The 14,134-nt window shown below is 47.7% G+C and overlaps 1 protein-coding gene across 1 annotated transcript in view; it reads right to left on the bottom strand.

Moving 5' to 3' along the window:
- Nucleotides 1-271: 271 nt before the first annotated feature.
- HADHA (hydroxyacyl-CoA dehydrogenase trifunctional multienzyme complex subunit alpha) overlaps nucleotides 272-14,134 on the bottom strand; it is a 48,846-nt gene continuing 34,983 nt past the window's right edge. The window contains exons 12-20 of the mRNA XM_045447479.1: nucleotides 12,733-12,867; nucleotides 10,078-10,249; nucleotides 7,455-7,541; nucleotides 3,827-3,967; nucleotides 3,321-3,389; nucleotides 2,347-2,542; nucleotides 1,538-1,652; nucleotides 851-996; nucleotides 272-762 (exon numbers count right to left, since the gene is read on the bottom strand). Coding sequence (XP_045303435.1) covers nucleotides 617-762; nucleotides 851-996; nucleotides 1,538-1,652; nucleotides 2,347-2,542; nucleotides 3,321-3,389; nucleotides 3,827-3,967; nucleotides 7,455-7,541; nucleotides 10,078-10,249; nucleotides 12,733-12,867 — 1,207 coding nt within the window. The 3' untranslated portion in view covers nucleotides 272-616. The remainder of the gene's footprint in view (nucleotides 763-850; nucleotides 997-1,537; nucleotides 1,653-2,346; nucleotides 2,543-3,320; nucleotides 3,390-3,826; nucleotides 3,968-7,454; nucleotides 7,542-10,077; nucleotides 10,250-12,732; nucleotides 12,868-14,134) is intronic.

Genomic DNA, 14,134 nt, shown 5'->3' with positions numbered 1-14,134 from the left:
CCCCGGCCTCCAGTTCTCTCGCCCTTCACCTGCTCTGGTCAGGCGGGCCTCTTTCCCACGGCAAGCAGAAGCCTGCCCAAGTCTGTAAACACAGCCGGGTTTCGAAGGGTTTAGTTTGTGAAGTCCCCTAAATCCCCCCGTGTCAAGGGGCTGTCTAGAACTCTCCCAACACATGCACACCCCGAGAGCCCGAGGCTTTATTCTGACTCCTTGAAGGACGGGTTTAAACCAGAAGGGCAAAGAGCGAAGAAAAAGGAGCATACAGACAGGCTGAGAAGAGCTGGGTTTTATTGTTCTCGTGTACTGGGTAGGGTGCAAAACTGCCCTCCCGCCACTGGCCCGGGGGCGGGGGCAGGATGGTTCCAGAGACTCTGCCATTTTGAGTGTCAAGGCTTATGGGTTCACGAGCACGGTGGGTTCCACCTTCTAACATGAAGTGCAAACTAATTCACCAGGAGGGAGAGACAGTCCTAGCTGAAGGCACTTGAATCCCAGCACACCCCAATGCCAGAATTTGTTTTCCTTCTGGTTACCCTGATAAATCTAGATGCCACTCTCCTGGAGAGCCAGCACTGCTGGCAGCTGTGTTAGCCAGGGGGCAGGGTGTGAGGGCCTGTCACTGGTAGAACTTCTTGTTGGGGCTGTTAGCGTGGTCGATGAGCAGCTGGCACGGGGTGAACGGTTTTCCGTAGGCAGCCTCGTACTTCCTGAGCCTGTCCACTATCTTCTGGGCGCCATACAGATCCACATAGCGGAAGGGCCCTAAATGGAGAAACAGGACTTCGTTGAAGGCGACAGCAAAACGAGCTCTGGGGTAAAACAAGCTACTTTCCCAACTTGCGAGACCAACCTCCAAGGCACGGGGGAAAGCCAAGCCCGAAGACGGCTCCAATGTCTCCCTCTGCGGGCGTGGCCAGGATCCCTTCCTGCAGGCACATGATGGCCTCATTCACAAATCTTGTCACCAGGCGGTACTGGAGGTCTTCGTCAGAGCAGCTGCCGAGAGAGAGGGACGCTGAGGTAGATGAAGCGTCACGGGAGGGACGCGGGAACTGCGCGTGCGGGAAAGAGGGTTGCTGCCACCAGAGCCCAGAGGGTCAGCCAGGACGGAACTTCCAATGCTGGAGAGAAGGAGCCACTGGGAAGCCGCCCTTGCCCTTGGAATAGAGTCTTAGGGCTGCTTGTCCTAATCGGCCTGAAACTGGCGCTTAGAACAGCGGAGGGGAGGGTGGACAGGATCTCTTGACATCATCAGCTGCCAATTACAAATGATAAAAATGGTCTGGGGCTTGAAGGGACCCAGGACAATCGTCTTTCTAGTTCTCTCCAGACCTTCAGAGGGAAGGCTGGAACAGGGGTCTTTCCAAGGCTTGGCTGCAGTCCCCACCCCGATGCTTGGCAGAAAGCGAGTAGGCGCGTGGAGGGCAGGAGTATTCTGGTCAGGCAACGTGAGTATAACAAAGATGGAAGAGGACTGAGAAACTTTGGGCTGAAGAGAAACACGTTTCCACACTATTAGCTACTCAAGTTAACTCACACGTCAGACTTAGGAGGCACCTTCAGACTTGCCAAAATACCATCCACGTCAGAATTCAAACTCTTATTCTTCACGCCCTCCTGGTAGATGTAAAAGCCCTTCCCAGACTTGCGACCTAAAAGAAGCCGGAAAAGGGAGGATTACCATTTCTCAGGGCGCCAGCCTGAGGATTCTCTCCTCTGCTAGTCTGCTGCGAAGCTCTAACCTCTCGACCGTACTCCTGACCTGGCTGGCTGGCTAACCCTGGAAATTCGGTGTTTGCCAGCAGCGTTGGCAGAGAAGGAAAAATGACGTTGTGTTTCCCGGAGCCTGGAACTCTGTGTATGTGGCTGGGAAAGGCCACCTGGATCGGCTTTAAAGTCCAGACACGCAATGCCAGGCCCTAGTATGCCGTGTTCCCGGTGCCGATTTTGCCGCTGCTTCGACGAGAGAGAGAGAGAGAGCCACCTCTGCCGGGCCTCCCTCATATCCTCTGTGTTAGAAGCATCACCTTCTCTGCACGGGTGGCCAGACAGCATGGTGACGCCTGGGTGCAGAACTTGCTCCTGCAGGATGGCAGGTGTATTCCAGGCCTTGGGCCCCGATGAAAGTGCCTGTCAGTCTTGCATACCTTGGGCGGTGGCAGAGCCTCAGGCCAGAGTCCTGCCTTTGTCTGTAATCTACGGGCCCAGCCTAAGGGGTTGTCATGAAGTCATTTAAAAAACTCCCCGTGACACTGGGCTCTGTGTTTAGGAAGAACTCTTCCACACGGGCCTTCTGTAACTGTGTGTCTCAGGAAACTAGAATTACGTGTCTCTGAGGCTACTCACCTAGGAAGCCCCTGGACACCATCTGCTTCAGCAGTTCTACGCTTCCACCTTCAAACCGCTCCCCAAAGGCTTTGCCTAGATCTTCTGCCACATGTTTTGCCACGTCCACGCCAACTTCATCGACCAGTGTGGCAGCACCCACGGGAAAGCCAAAGCTTGTGGTAAGGGAATCCAGCTTCTTAGGGTCAACTCCTTCCTGAATGGGAGGTAAGCAGGGAAAGGCATTCTGGGCCCTCCCACAAAGGCTCCCCATGCCGGCCCTCCGAGACCGGGCTGCCGCAACACCCACTTCTCCCCTGGGCGCCGCCTGGCCAGGCCCAGGACTGGGGCTGTTCCACCCAGGGAGGCAAAGGAGCTTGGGGAGCCAGGAGGGGGAAAGTCTGAGCCTTCCCGAACCCACAGCACTTTAAGGAATGAACAAATTCATTTAGAGATGAACACATTGTTCATTTCCTTCTCGTTTGCAATTCTGAATCTCGGGAGTAATGAGATTCTGCGGCACACAGGGCAAAGTCTCCCATAACTAAGAGAAGAGGCCTCGCCACGGAGCAGTGCTGTGGAGCCCTCCGAGCCAGCGTCTGACGAGTGCCCGGCGAGGAGGTGCCACCGGAGGGGTGTGTGCAGCAGAAGCCGGTCCAGCACCCATCAGGCCAATGGGCCTGCGTGTTCTGGATGGTCCCTGCCTCCAAGGGGATGCAGAAACCGTGAAGAGCATGTCGGGAGGCCCTGGGCCTAGTGGCGTGGGGAGGCGGTTAAGGGAGCGGAGCTAAAATTCTGCCCACTGTAGGGCAGCAAAGCCCATGATTTCCAACCACCGTGTGGAAGGACCAGGCAAGAAGATCCCCAGGCATCTTGGGGATGCACCAGGACTTAGTGTATTAGAAGGAAGCCTGTTCCTCATCCCGACAGAACCAATTTCGAGGACTGGCGTAAGGGGTGGAAGATGCCTCCAACATTCCAAGAGCGGTACCCACCTGGAGGATTCGGAGGACTTCAGACATCATGGGTGCGAGACACCGGGTGGTATAGAAGCCAGGTCCGTCCTGCCAAGGGACAGAACGTGAGTTCAGCGGCTCCTCTGCTTCAGGTGCCACCCAAGTGTGATAGCAGGCTCCCTTCCCCAGGTGTCGCTTCAAAATTCAAGGCGGCTTATACTTTCAAACAGAATCGTTAAAATTACATTGCAGGGGAAGCCACAGCCAGAGCGGCATGGCTTCAACCAAACGGCACAGCACAGGGTTTCACAGTCACCTGAAAGGTCTGGAATGGCTGGGAGAACCCGCCGTGTCCCAGACACTCCCCTCTCAGACCGTGACTCAGCAGTACCGTCCGCAGCACTGTCCATGAGGCAGACAACCAAGGGGAAATCATACCCAAAGGTGACATATTTGCCCCAGAAGAGGTGTAAACAAGCCTGGAGGTATAAGGAGTCTTGACAGAACTTTCCCCAAATCTGCCACTCTGTTTCACAGCTCTTTACCTTAACCACAACGATGACCTTCCCCTGCTTGAGCCCGACTGCCACGACGGAAGCAGTTGTGTCTTTAGAAGTTTTCTCGGTTGTGATAATCTCCAGCAGTTGCATCTTGTCCACCGGAGAGAAGTAGTGCATGCCGATCACCTGGCAAGGGGAAGGCAAAGCCGACAGATCTAAGAACACCGAGGAGAGAACCCGCCAGCACGCACGCTTTGCTGGGAGAGCAAGGGAGAGCAAGGCAGTTGGGATACAGGAATGCTGCTCGGCACCGCCGAGCCGTGTGGCGCTGGGGGTTCTCTGAGAAAAAGTTCAGTATGTGCATAGGGCTCATCGGAATCCTCTTCTTCCATCTGCTTCTAGGGCTTTTCACTGAGGGCAACAGATCCTACTGACAATTAGCACCAAATCACAGCGAATGGCCAGATTAGATTTATCAGGGAAGAATGAACGAAGGTTCCACTCACATTGAGGATACTGAGTTTAGGTGAGAGGGCCCACTTTTTCTGGTGGGGAGGCAGAGGGAGGCAGAAGAGTCAGTATGCCAGACTGTCAGAGCTAGATCTCGAGTTTACAGATGGGCCTCACCACCAGGATACCGGGTTTAAATAACATTTATCAACATTCAAATGCACCTGAAGACTCATTAAACCAATGATTCTCAAAGTGAAGTACTGGACCAGTAGCATTAACATCGCCTGGGAAATGTTCGAACTGCAAATTCTCAGGCCCGCCCCAGACTCACATCTACTGAATGAGAGACTGGGGGCAGGGTCCAGATCTGTGCTCAAGAAGCCTTCCAGGTGATTCTGATTCATGCTGAAGTTGAGAACCTCCTTCTTAAGCTAACAATTGGTCCTTCCAAACTCAACTGCTGTGGGAGAGAACAATTTAACCATAGAACTTAGTTTTGCTCCCTCTACCCTCACCTTAATTGTAGGATAGAACTAATAATATCTAATAATATAACTAATATAATAACAGCAATACTGATTGCTGGCTATGCACTGTTCTTTAATACATTTGCCATTATTCCTTACATTTAATCCATCGCTCTGTGAACTAGCCAGTCTTATCTAGATGAGGAAAAAAGACATCAGGAGGTTAAAAGTGGTAGCTCAGGGTCAGTTAGTGAATGGCAGTGGGATTCTATCACAGTTGGCCTGTTTCCAAAGCCTGCCTACCCTCCATTATGTAATACACACATCATTTACATGTTCCATAAACTTACCAATCCAAAAGTTACTTTTCACCCCTCAACTGTTCTTTAACTAATGTCTAAAGCATTTAAAAAGGCAGGTCCTTATTCAGACTCAGTACTTCTGAGCAAAAGGAATTAGCCTATATGACATATAATTTATACACAAAATGTACAGACTTAAAAGTGTTCATATTGATGGGTTTTAACAACTGCATATACACTCGTGTAATTACTACCCTAAGCAAAATGTATTTACATCACTCATGAAAGTTGTGCCAAAGGTGACCAACTTGTCCTGGACTGCTGGGACTTTCTTGGTTGGAGCACTGGAGGTCCTACGTCCCAGGAAAGCCAACAGATGGCTGGTGACCCTACCTATGCCCCTTTGACCTTAATTTTATATAGAAAAGCAGAAGCAGGCGGCAGAAGCTATCCAAGATACCTGGAGGCCAGGACTGCAAAGCATGATGCTTGTTCCACTCCACTGGGAAGATGAGAAGTTAGCATCGAAGATTCTCCTTTATGGACTTCATTCATTTATTTTTTTTAAATGTTTACTTATTTATTTTTGAGAGAGACAGAGAGCACAAGCAGGGGGTTGGCAAAGAGAGAAGTGAAGAGAGAATTCCAAGCAGGCTCTGTGCTGACAGAGGGCTTGAACTCACGAACTGTGAGATCATGACCTGAGCCAAAATCGGGAGTCAGATGCTCAACCAACTGAGCCACCAGGGTGCCCCTCCTTTATGGACTTTCAATGTTGCAGAGGTGCTCAGAGTGATATGACATGGCCAGACTGTCCATCTACCTTTGTACTGTTTTTGTGTCTCCCCTCAGTGTCACACTATCAGCTGCCACTTCTCCCTATGACCTTCTCCTGCCATCCCTGAACCTGCCTCTATCAGGTCCTACATCACTTCTGATCTGCTGTGTGCTAGGAAATGAGATTACCTTGCATTAGCAAACTATTAGAATAGGAATAAACAGACTTTTGTGTTTTCAGTACAAGGACTTTGTGTTAACAAATCCAGCTGCTTAAAGGTCCTTTATATTTCCTGCCTACTTTTGGCTGACTCTGGCTAGCTGAGGCTAATTGCTATCCTCCAGAGAGGTGAGGTGTTTTATTTCTCCTTGGGTGATTTCACTTTCCTGGTGTTACTCTGGTAGACAGAAGCCCAAAGATGAATCTCTAAGCATCATTCCAAATGCTCACTGAAAGTGCTTCTACCCTTTCGTGTCCTGGTGGGAGGTCTGAGTGAACCCACAGGTGGACACATCTCAACACACTTCCTGATTTTCCATTCCTGGATATGAAGTTGGAACCAAACAGGTCTCAGTCACCGGTGTCTGCTCTGTAGCTTATGTGAGATTTTGGAGTATCCCCTCTTATTTTGGGGTCTATTTTTATTTTTAAAAGTTCTTTTTTTTTAATTTTTAAAGATATTATTTAAGTGATCTCTACACCCAATATGGGGCTCAAATTCACAACCCCGAGATCATGCGTCACACATCACAAGCTCTACAGACTGAGCCAACCAGGTGCCCTTTGGGCCTATCTTTAAATACCTTATTATAGGGCACCTGGGTGGCTCAGTCAGTTAAACATCTGACTTTGGCTCAGGTCGTGATCTCACAGTTCGAGGCTGCTTGGGATTTTGTCTCCCTCTCTCTCTCAAAAATAAATAGACATTATTTATTTAAAAAAAGATTTTTTTAATGTTTATTCATTTTTGAGAGACACAGAGAATCAGACCGCGAATGGGGGAAGGGCAGAGGGAGAGGGAGACATAGAATCCGAAGCAGAATCCAGGCTCTGAGCTGTCAGCACAGAGCCTGATGTGGGGCTCGAACTCACCAACTGTGAGATCATGACCTGAGCCAATGTCGGACACCCGACGGACTGAGCCACCCAGGCGCCCCCAAAATAAATAGACGTTAAAAAAAACCCTATTATAATAAAGGTAGGTTTCATTATTCTTTTATGTTTATTTTTGAATGAGAGTAAGCAGGGTAGAGGCAGAGAGAGAGAGGGAGACGGAGAATCCCAGGTAGGCTTCGTGCTGTCAGCGCAGAGCCCAATGCGGGACTCAAACCCACGAACCATGAGATTGTGACCTGAGCTGAGATCAAGAGTTGGATGCTTCACTGACTCAGCCACCCAAGCGCCCCAAAGAAGGTAGGTTTTATAGTCTGAACCTAAAAAATCAGAGCCGTTAGGGATGCAGATCACCCGTGAAAGTATACTTTCACTGTGCTTCCCTTACGCCAGCATCTCACAGTGGTCATGGGATGAGCTGCTCTGTGCCCAGTTTTTGGGGAGACCCCACCACCCCTCTACTTCACAGTCCACACCAGTCCCTTCTCATGCTCTAAGTCTTCCTCAGGGAGCCTGTGGTGGGAAAACATTTCAGGGTTTTCCCTCCGTTCAGAATTTACCTTCTCAGGTCTTTTGCTGACAGAGGCAATTTGACGGATGGGGAGAGCAGACGTGTTACTGGCAAAGACACAGTGATCCGGAACCACCTGCAAAGGAAAAGCATTTAAGAACGTGTCACGTAGGCCTGAGAGATGACTGCAGTCCAAACAAAGCTAAAGGTGACACCTGGGTCCAGCCCCGCTCTCCCCCAGAACCACTCAGACAGTGGATACTATTTGCCCAGGACTTCCGAGATGGGGAGTGTGTCAGCCTTGTTCTCTTTCCCATTTAGCTGCCTTCTAGCTCTGGCCCTGGCATCCTAACCTGGAGACTACACCTCGGCAGTTAGGTAAATGAGACAGCTCAGATAAACACTGACAAGATGGCTTTGAATCAAATCTCATTCGTTTCAAGAGCTGGCATGGGTGCCAATTCCTCTTCTTGTCTGGATCTGCACTCAAGTCTGAAAGCTCATGATACCCCCACCCTTCACTTTGATAAGAACAAGCCATACCGTACATGCCTAGCTCATTTTATGGTGTTATTAGAAAATGGTACACCACGGTAATTAATCTACGGCACGTGAATACTATTAACTATTAGCTTTATCAACCTGGAGAATAGTCTTTAATACAGACTGTGTCATCATTCTGTCCATGATCGCAAGTTATTCATGTTTTTATTCAGCTGCTTATATAAAAACATGGACAGCGCATCTGTCAAAATTGTGCAAACTGGGACAGGCAAAATTTTAACATCAGAGATGGGAATCAGGTTCAAGACACATTCAACACACTGAAAGGTGAGTATAAAATATTGTAACCCGGCAAAATACTGCATTAAGATTTTTTTAAAAAGAAAAAAGGGAAAACTCTAGAGAGGCCCCTGGTGGACGAAGCCTGGCTTAGCGGTCAGCTTGTGGTGAGGCCCCCAGGATCTCAGTTAATCAGCAGTGAGTTGACAGCAGAGTGTAAGTGCAAGGAGCTAACGGACTCTCTGGGGGCATGTCTTGGCGGTGAGGCGTTTCATGCTGGTGGTGAAACTCTCTATGAAGAGCAAACCAGTGTCTCCAAAGGCGGTTGGCAACAACACCCCCCCTCCTCGTTCCGGCGTCTCTCCTCCCATCCAGAGGTGGAGACTGCTTCCTCCCTCGAGTCTCGTGACTTGCTTTTACCAACGGAAAGCAGAAGTGAGGCGCTGAGCTCCAGGCCAGGCCCTGAGAAGCCCCACCGCTTCTGCTTTTGCTCGCTCGGCAGCCAGAGGCACCGCTGTACAGGCTCGTTCACAGTCTGCACTTCTCTTGATCTGATCCCTCCTCCCTCTCTTCTCCTTGGCCGCTAGTTTCCCAGCCGCTAAAACTAACAAACCTTTCTCCATGCCGGCACTCCCAAACCCAGACACTCCGGAAGCAAATACCATCACCCAGTCACCCGGCAGACGCTCTTCTCTCCATGTTGCCTGTGTCTGCTTTTGTCAGTCCTGAGGGTCTACCTGCCACTGCCTCGGCAGGTGCCCCCGGAGCCGTGGGAACACCACCTACACACGTGAGCTGACATGCCACCCGGCACAGACGGAACATAAATCTACCCGGCTCTTCGAACTTTTCCCCTCAGCTAATCGACATCACACTCTGTCAAAAGGGAAGATTTTGCAACGTATGGACTTCAAAGTGGAAGCTGTCCCCAAAAGAGCTGCTTGTCTTTAGTTTCTAAACCCCCCTTAGGTTCAGTCTATCACACAGCAGCGACCGTCCTCACACAGAAGGGCGTCGTGAGGGTACAGCCACTACTCAAGACACCCAGAGTACTGCCAAGTCTGTGCCATTTCATTTGCACGATTTATTAGCCCACGTTCTATTGATATAACTATAGGCTGGTCAAGACCCCGGTTCTATCTTGTGTCTGGATTATTGTCATTTCTTCTCTGGGCCTTTTCTTTATACCACCCACTATAACACTTGTTTTATTTATGGGAGGTAGAGCATTTGGGGTCAAAACCAAAGCAGCATTTCCACAAAGTGAGCATCTGAAACCTGCCAGGGGAAAAAAATTTCTCCCCTACTTCCTTTGTGGACTAGACCTGAAGAAGTATAGTTACGGCTTGTAGCCAAGCAAAAACGTCAAGAAAGCTGGCTATGCTCCATGAGGTTATCTGTAGGTCTGGGTGACTGAACTCCCACAGAATGCTAATGAACCCTGTGCTTAGGTTAATAAACTACTTGATTTTCTTCCCTCAGGACTCAGATTTGACTTTTGTAACTACGTAGTGTGCACAAATTGACATAAAAACTGATGTTTGGAGGGGCGCCTGGGTGGTGCAGTCGGTTGAGCGTCCGACTTCAGCCAGGTCACGATCTCGCGGTCCGTGAGTTCGAGCCCCACGTCAGGCTCTGTCTGGGCTGATGGCTCAGAGCCTGGAGCCTGTTTCCGATTCTGTGTCTCCCTCTCTCTCTGCCCCTCCCCCGTTCATGCTCTGTCTCTCTCTGTCCCCAAAATAAATAAATGTTGAAAAAAAAAAAAAACTGATGTTTGGAAATGAACAGCCCTATAAAGGGAACCATGAGTTTCTGTTTAAAAAACAAAACAAAAACCAGCCCGTGTCCTCCACTCACTGGGATTCAAGTACAACAGGCCTCTTACTTACCGCTTCTACTTCCTTTAACACTCTGTGCTTAACATTAAGATCCTCAAAAACAGCTTCAATCACCATGTCGGCCTTTTCAAAACCCTGGTAATCGAGCTGTCCAGTCAAGTTGCTGAAAATGGAGTCCCTTTCAAATGATGTTAGAGCTTTCTTCTTCACTTTATCATTCAATCTAGAAGAAACACAGTCCTAGTCAGAGTGGAAGAATAGGAAACTTAACATCTACTGAGCGTCCATGGGCCAGACGGTACACTATGTATTTTCAACCAATACTGTGAGGCAGTTATTTTACTCCCATTTTGAGAAAGAAGAGTTCCTCAAACAGGCTCAAAGGGATTCACGGGCAAATGGCTAGGTACTAGGGGGCCAAAGACAGGCTGGCCCCCAAATCCACATTCTTTCTCCTAGAAGATGCCTCTAAATGCAGAACTTGGGGCGCCTGGGTGGCGCAGTCGGTTAAGCGTCCGACTTCAGCCAGGTCACGATCTCGCGGTCCGTGAGCTCGAGCCCCGCGTCAGGCTCTGGGCTGATGGCTCAGAGCCTGGAGCCTGTTTCCGATTCTGTGTCTCCCTCTCTCTCTGCCCCTCCCCCATTCATGCTTTGTCTCTCTCTGTCCCAAAAATAAATAAACGTTGAAAAAAAAATAAATAAATGCAGAACTTACATAAACTCTATTACTCCTGAAACAGTTAAATTTGTCCAGAAGAGTAAACGCAAACACTAGAGTGGCAAAACAAAGGAGCAGCTCTATAACTCTCTAACAGAGGGAACACCCCACACGTGTCCTAGACCACATGGACTTCTACCTGATTACGCATCATTTTGTTATTCTATAATTAGAACCTTCTGGAAAAGAGACCAAGCATGACTTCTTATATTCTTTATTTATTTATAAGTTTGTTTATTTATTTTGAGAGAAGAAGAGAGTGCATAAGCAGGGGAGAAGGGCAGAGAGAGAGAGAGGGAGAGAGAATCCAAAGCAGGCTCTGTGCTGTCAGCATGGAGACTGAGGCAGGGCTCAAACTCACAGTGAGATCACGATCTGAGCTGAAATCGAGACTCAGATGCTTAACTGACTAAGCCACTCAGGCACCCCTATTTCTTTTATTCTTAAATCCACTTCCCAGTTAGCATGTGGTAGCACATTGTATTGATTACATAAAATATTAACTCAAGGTTTCTTATTTCCCATAGGGAGTTAAAAAGGATTTCTGCGATTTAGACATTTAACTGATTACTTTTCACTGCCAAGAAAAACAGGCTCTCTTAGGTTTTAATCTGACCACACTTTCAGAATAACTGACCTAGAGTTTTCCTCTGAAGGAAGAACAGAGCTGAATCACATTCACTAATTTCCTTAACCAAAAGAAAAATTCAAGCCACAGGGTAAGTTCAGACAAGTATTCAATCAAATTTCTTGGTTTCTGACAACTGTGTCAGCAGTCAGCAAACAAAATGCTCATCAGAGTTCAAAACATCATTAGTTGCTCTAATTCTAATGCCTAATCTTGAAACTGTCTTCAAGAGAGGCTAGGAAACACGTGTATGCCCAGTCAGCAGTATGGTGAGGGGCACCTGCCAGAGGCTGACGTTTCTGAAGCACAGAGGGAAACGTGGGGCACCTAACTCCAAGAGAGACAGAGTGGCACCTGTTCTCGAGCAGCAATTTCTCATTTCAGTGACCGTAGGAGATGGTGTTTGGGGATGCTTACATGCTAGTCTCAGGGCAACGCTGTTATCTAGCTAGCACATGCCAATTTTTGGGGGGGGGGGGGCTCAGAATCGTTTACTCCAACTCCTTGCTATCTTACAATAATCTGCCAAAATGATTAAACCTGCCATGTCTTGGGTAGCACAGTAGTAGCAGCAGAAGAGTCTCTGCAGAAAAGAGGTCAAACATGATTAAGCTACATAACGCATTGAAGAAAAAAGCTCATTCAACTACAAGTCACGTGTAGGGCAGTCCAAGTGCAGCAAGCTTATTCATTACACTGGAGCGGAGAACTGAGCTGAAACCAGTTCCTAGTTTGGCCAAGCTGCTGCTCTGCTTTTCCCCCTCTGCAAAACAGGGAGTGGGGACCAGGGGAGGAGGAGGAGGATGTGGGCAGGAGGGAGAATAATATTCACCTTTTATTAATTCAAAGGTAAGATGGAGACACATTCTGTAAAGACTCAGACATTGTGCAACCAAATCTGTTACCTGCTTCTCCACAGTAACGCAGCCAAGAAATATAAGGTACACGAGTTTTGATCCCAGCCCCAACCTTCAATTTGCAGTTATGACACATTTCCTCACATCCTCTTCTTCCACAGAGTCATGCTGTTTCAATGTTCCATGACAATACAGCAGTGAAATGGAAACTATCAAAATTCACAAACACGAGGATTTCTAGTCTTGATACCAAAGCGTAAAATAAATGGCATTTAAAAATATCTGATAGTTTTCTCTTCTGCATTCAGACATTACAGATTCCAGTGATGTTCATGGTTTATAATATGTACAACAATATGAAGGGAAAGGAATCACGGTTTCTAAAAATCAAAGGAAACAGCTTAACTACTGAGCATCCAGTACTCACCACGTTCAGGAAAAAGGAACCTGTAATGGCAAAAAACAAACAGCATTCTGCTGACAGAGGCGGAGAGCTGGCTCACCCTTTGAACACTTGTTGCTGTCCTCGGTCCAGCCCGGCTAGTGTAGCATCTTTAAGGATGGTCTTTATGCCCTTATCCACAGACACCTGGGCGATGCCGGCCCCCATCAGCCCTGCACCAAGAATGGCTAGGTGCCTAGAAGGAAAGCATAAATGACTTTTGGTAAACTTATCACTTCAGTAAAAGTGGGAGACTGTCCAAGTTATAATCCAGTACACCAACTAAAGTGGGCACAACGATAAGGTATTTTAAACAATTTTTATCTATAAAAATATGCCTTTAATAAGTGACTGATTTTCGGAGTTAAATGCAAAAATCCATTAGATCTACAAGAGTTGGCCTACACAAGAAGACAGAACTATATTGATCTTCAATCATACCTTAAGATCACTGAGAACAAAACAACCTGGTTTATTCTGAAGTCAACATGAGTATTTCTGTTTTCCAAACAAAAGCCAATTTGCAGTGATGTGTCCAAAGACATACCACTTCTTCCACTTAACTTGTTAGTGATTTTACCATTTTCCAGTAAGTTTTCATTTCTCCTGAAATTTGTGCCAATTTTACTCCTTACATGGATTAGATCAAATTCTCCTGGATGGCTTCTTTGCTTCTAGACCTAATCCCGCTATCCCCCAATACCTCCATATATCCACATTATTTTTGTCCTCTCAATTACATTCTAAGCATTTCATGGGCCAGAGATCATACCTGATTACTCTTTTTAAATTTTTAAAAATGTTTTATTTATTTTTGAGACAGAGCGTGAGCAGGGGAGGGGTAGAGAGAGAGCGAAACACAGAATCCAAAGCAGGCTCCAGGCTCTGAGCTGTCAGCACAGAGCCCGACGCGGGGCTCCAACTCACAAACTGTGAGATCATGACCTGAACCGAAGATGGACGCTTAACTGACTGAGCCACCCAGGCGCCCCTCTTTTTAGTTTTCCATAGTTCCGGAGCAATGTGCCATACTCCCAGAGCAAATAAAAAATTTTTTCCAGAACGATTTCCTTCAAAAAAGAAGCCTAAATTTACAGCACTATGTAGACATAAATTAGAGTTGTAATACAGGTTAAAGTTTCATTCCTAACAATTCTGATTATAATGTTCAGAAATCATATTTATGACCCAAAAAAGGAAACCTAATTTCAAGTCCTGGAAGCAACTTTCAAATGTAACTTTGTAGTAACGCACTTACATGGTTAATGTTAAGAAACTGGAGAACAATGAGAAAACAGGATAGAGACATACATATAAAGAACAGACTGAGGGGCGCCTGGGTGGCTCACTTGGTTAAACATCTGACTCTTGACTTCAGCTCAGGTCATGATCTCACATTTCATGATCGAGCCCTGCACGGGGCTCTGTGCTGACAGCGCAGAGCCTGCTTGGGATTTTCCTTC

Source organism: Leopardus geoffroyi, chromosome A3, assembly GCF_018350155.1.
Source record: "Leopardus geoffroyi isolate Oge1 chromosome A3, O.geoffroyi_Oge1_pat1.0, whole genome shotgun sequence".
In the NCBI taxonomy this organism is placed as follows: domain Eukaryota; kingdom Metazoa; phylum Chordata; class Mammalia; order Carnivora; family Felidae; genus Leopardus; species Leopardus geoffroyi.
This window is presented reverse-complemented; position numbering and strand designations above follow the sequence as displayed.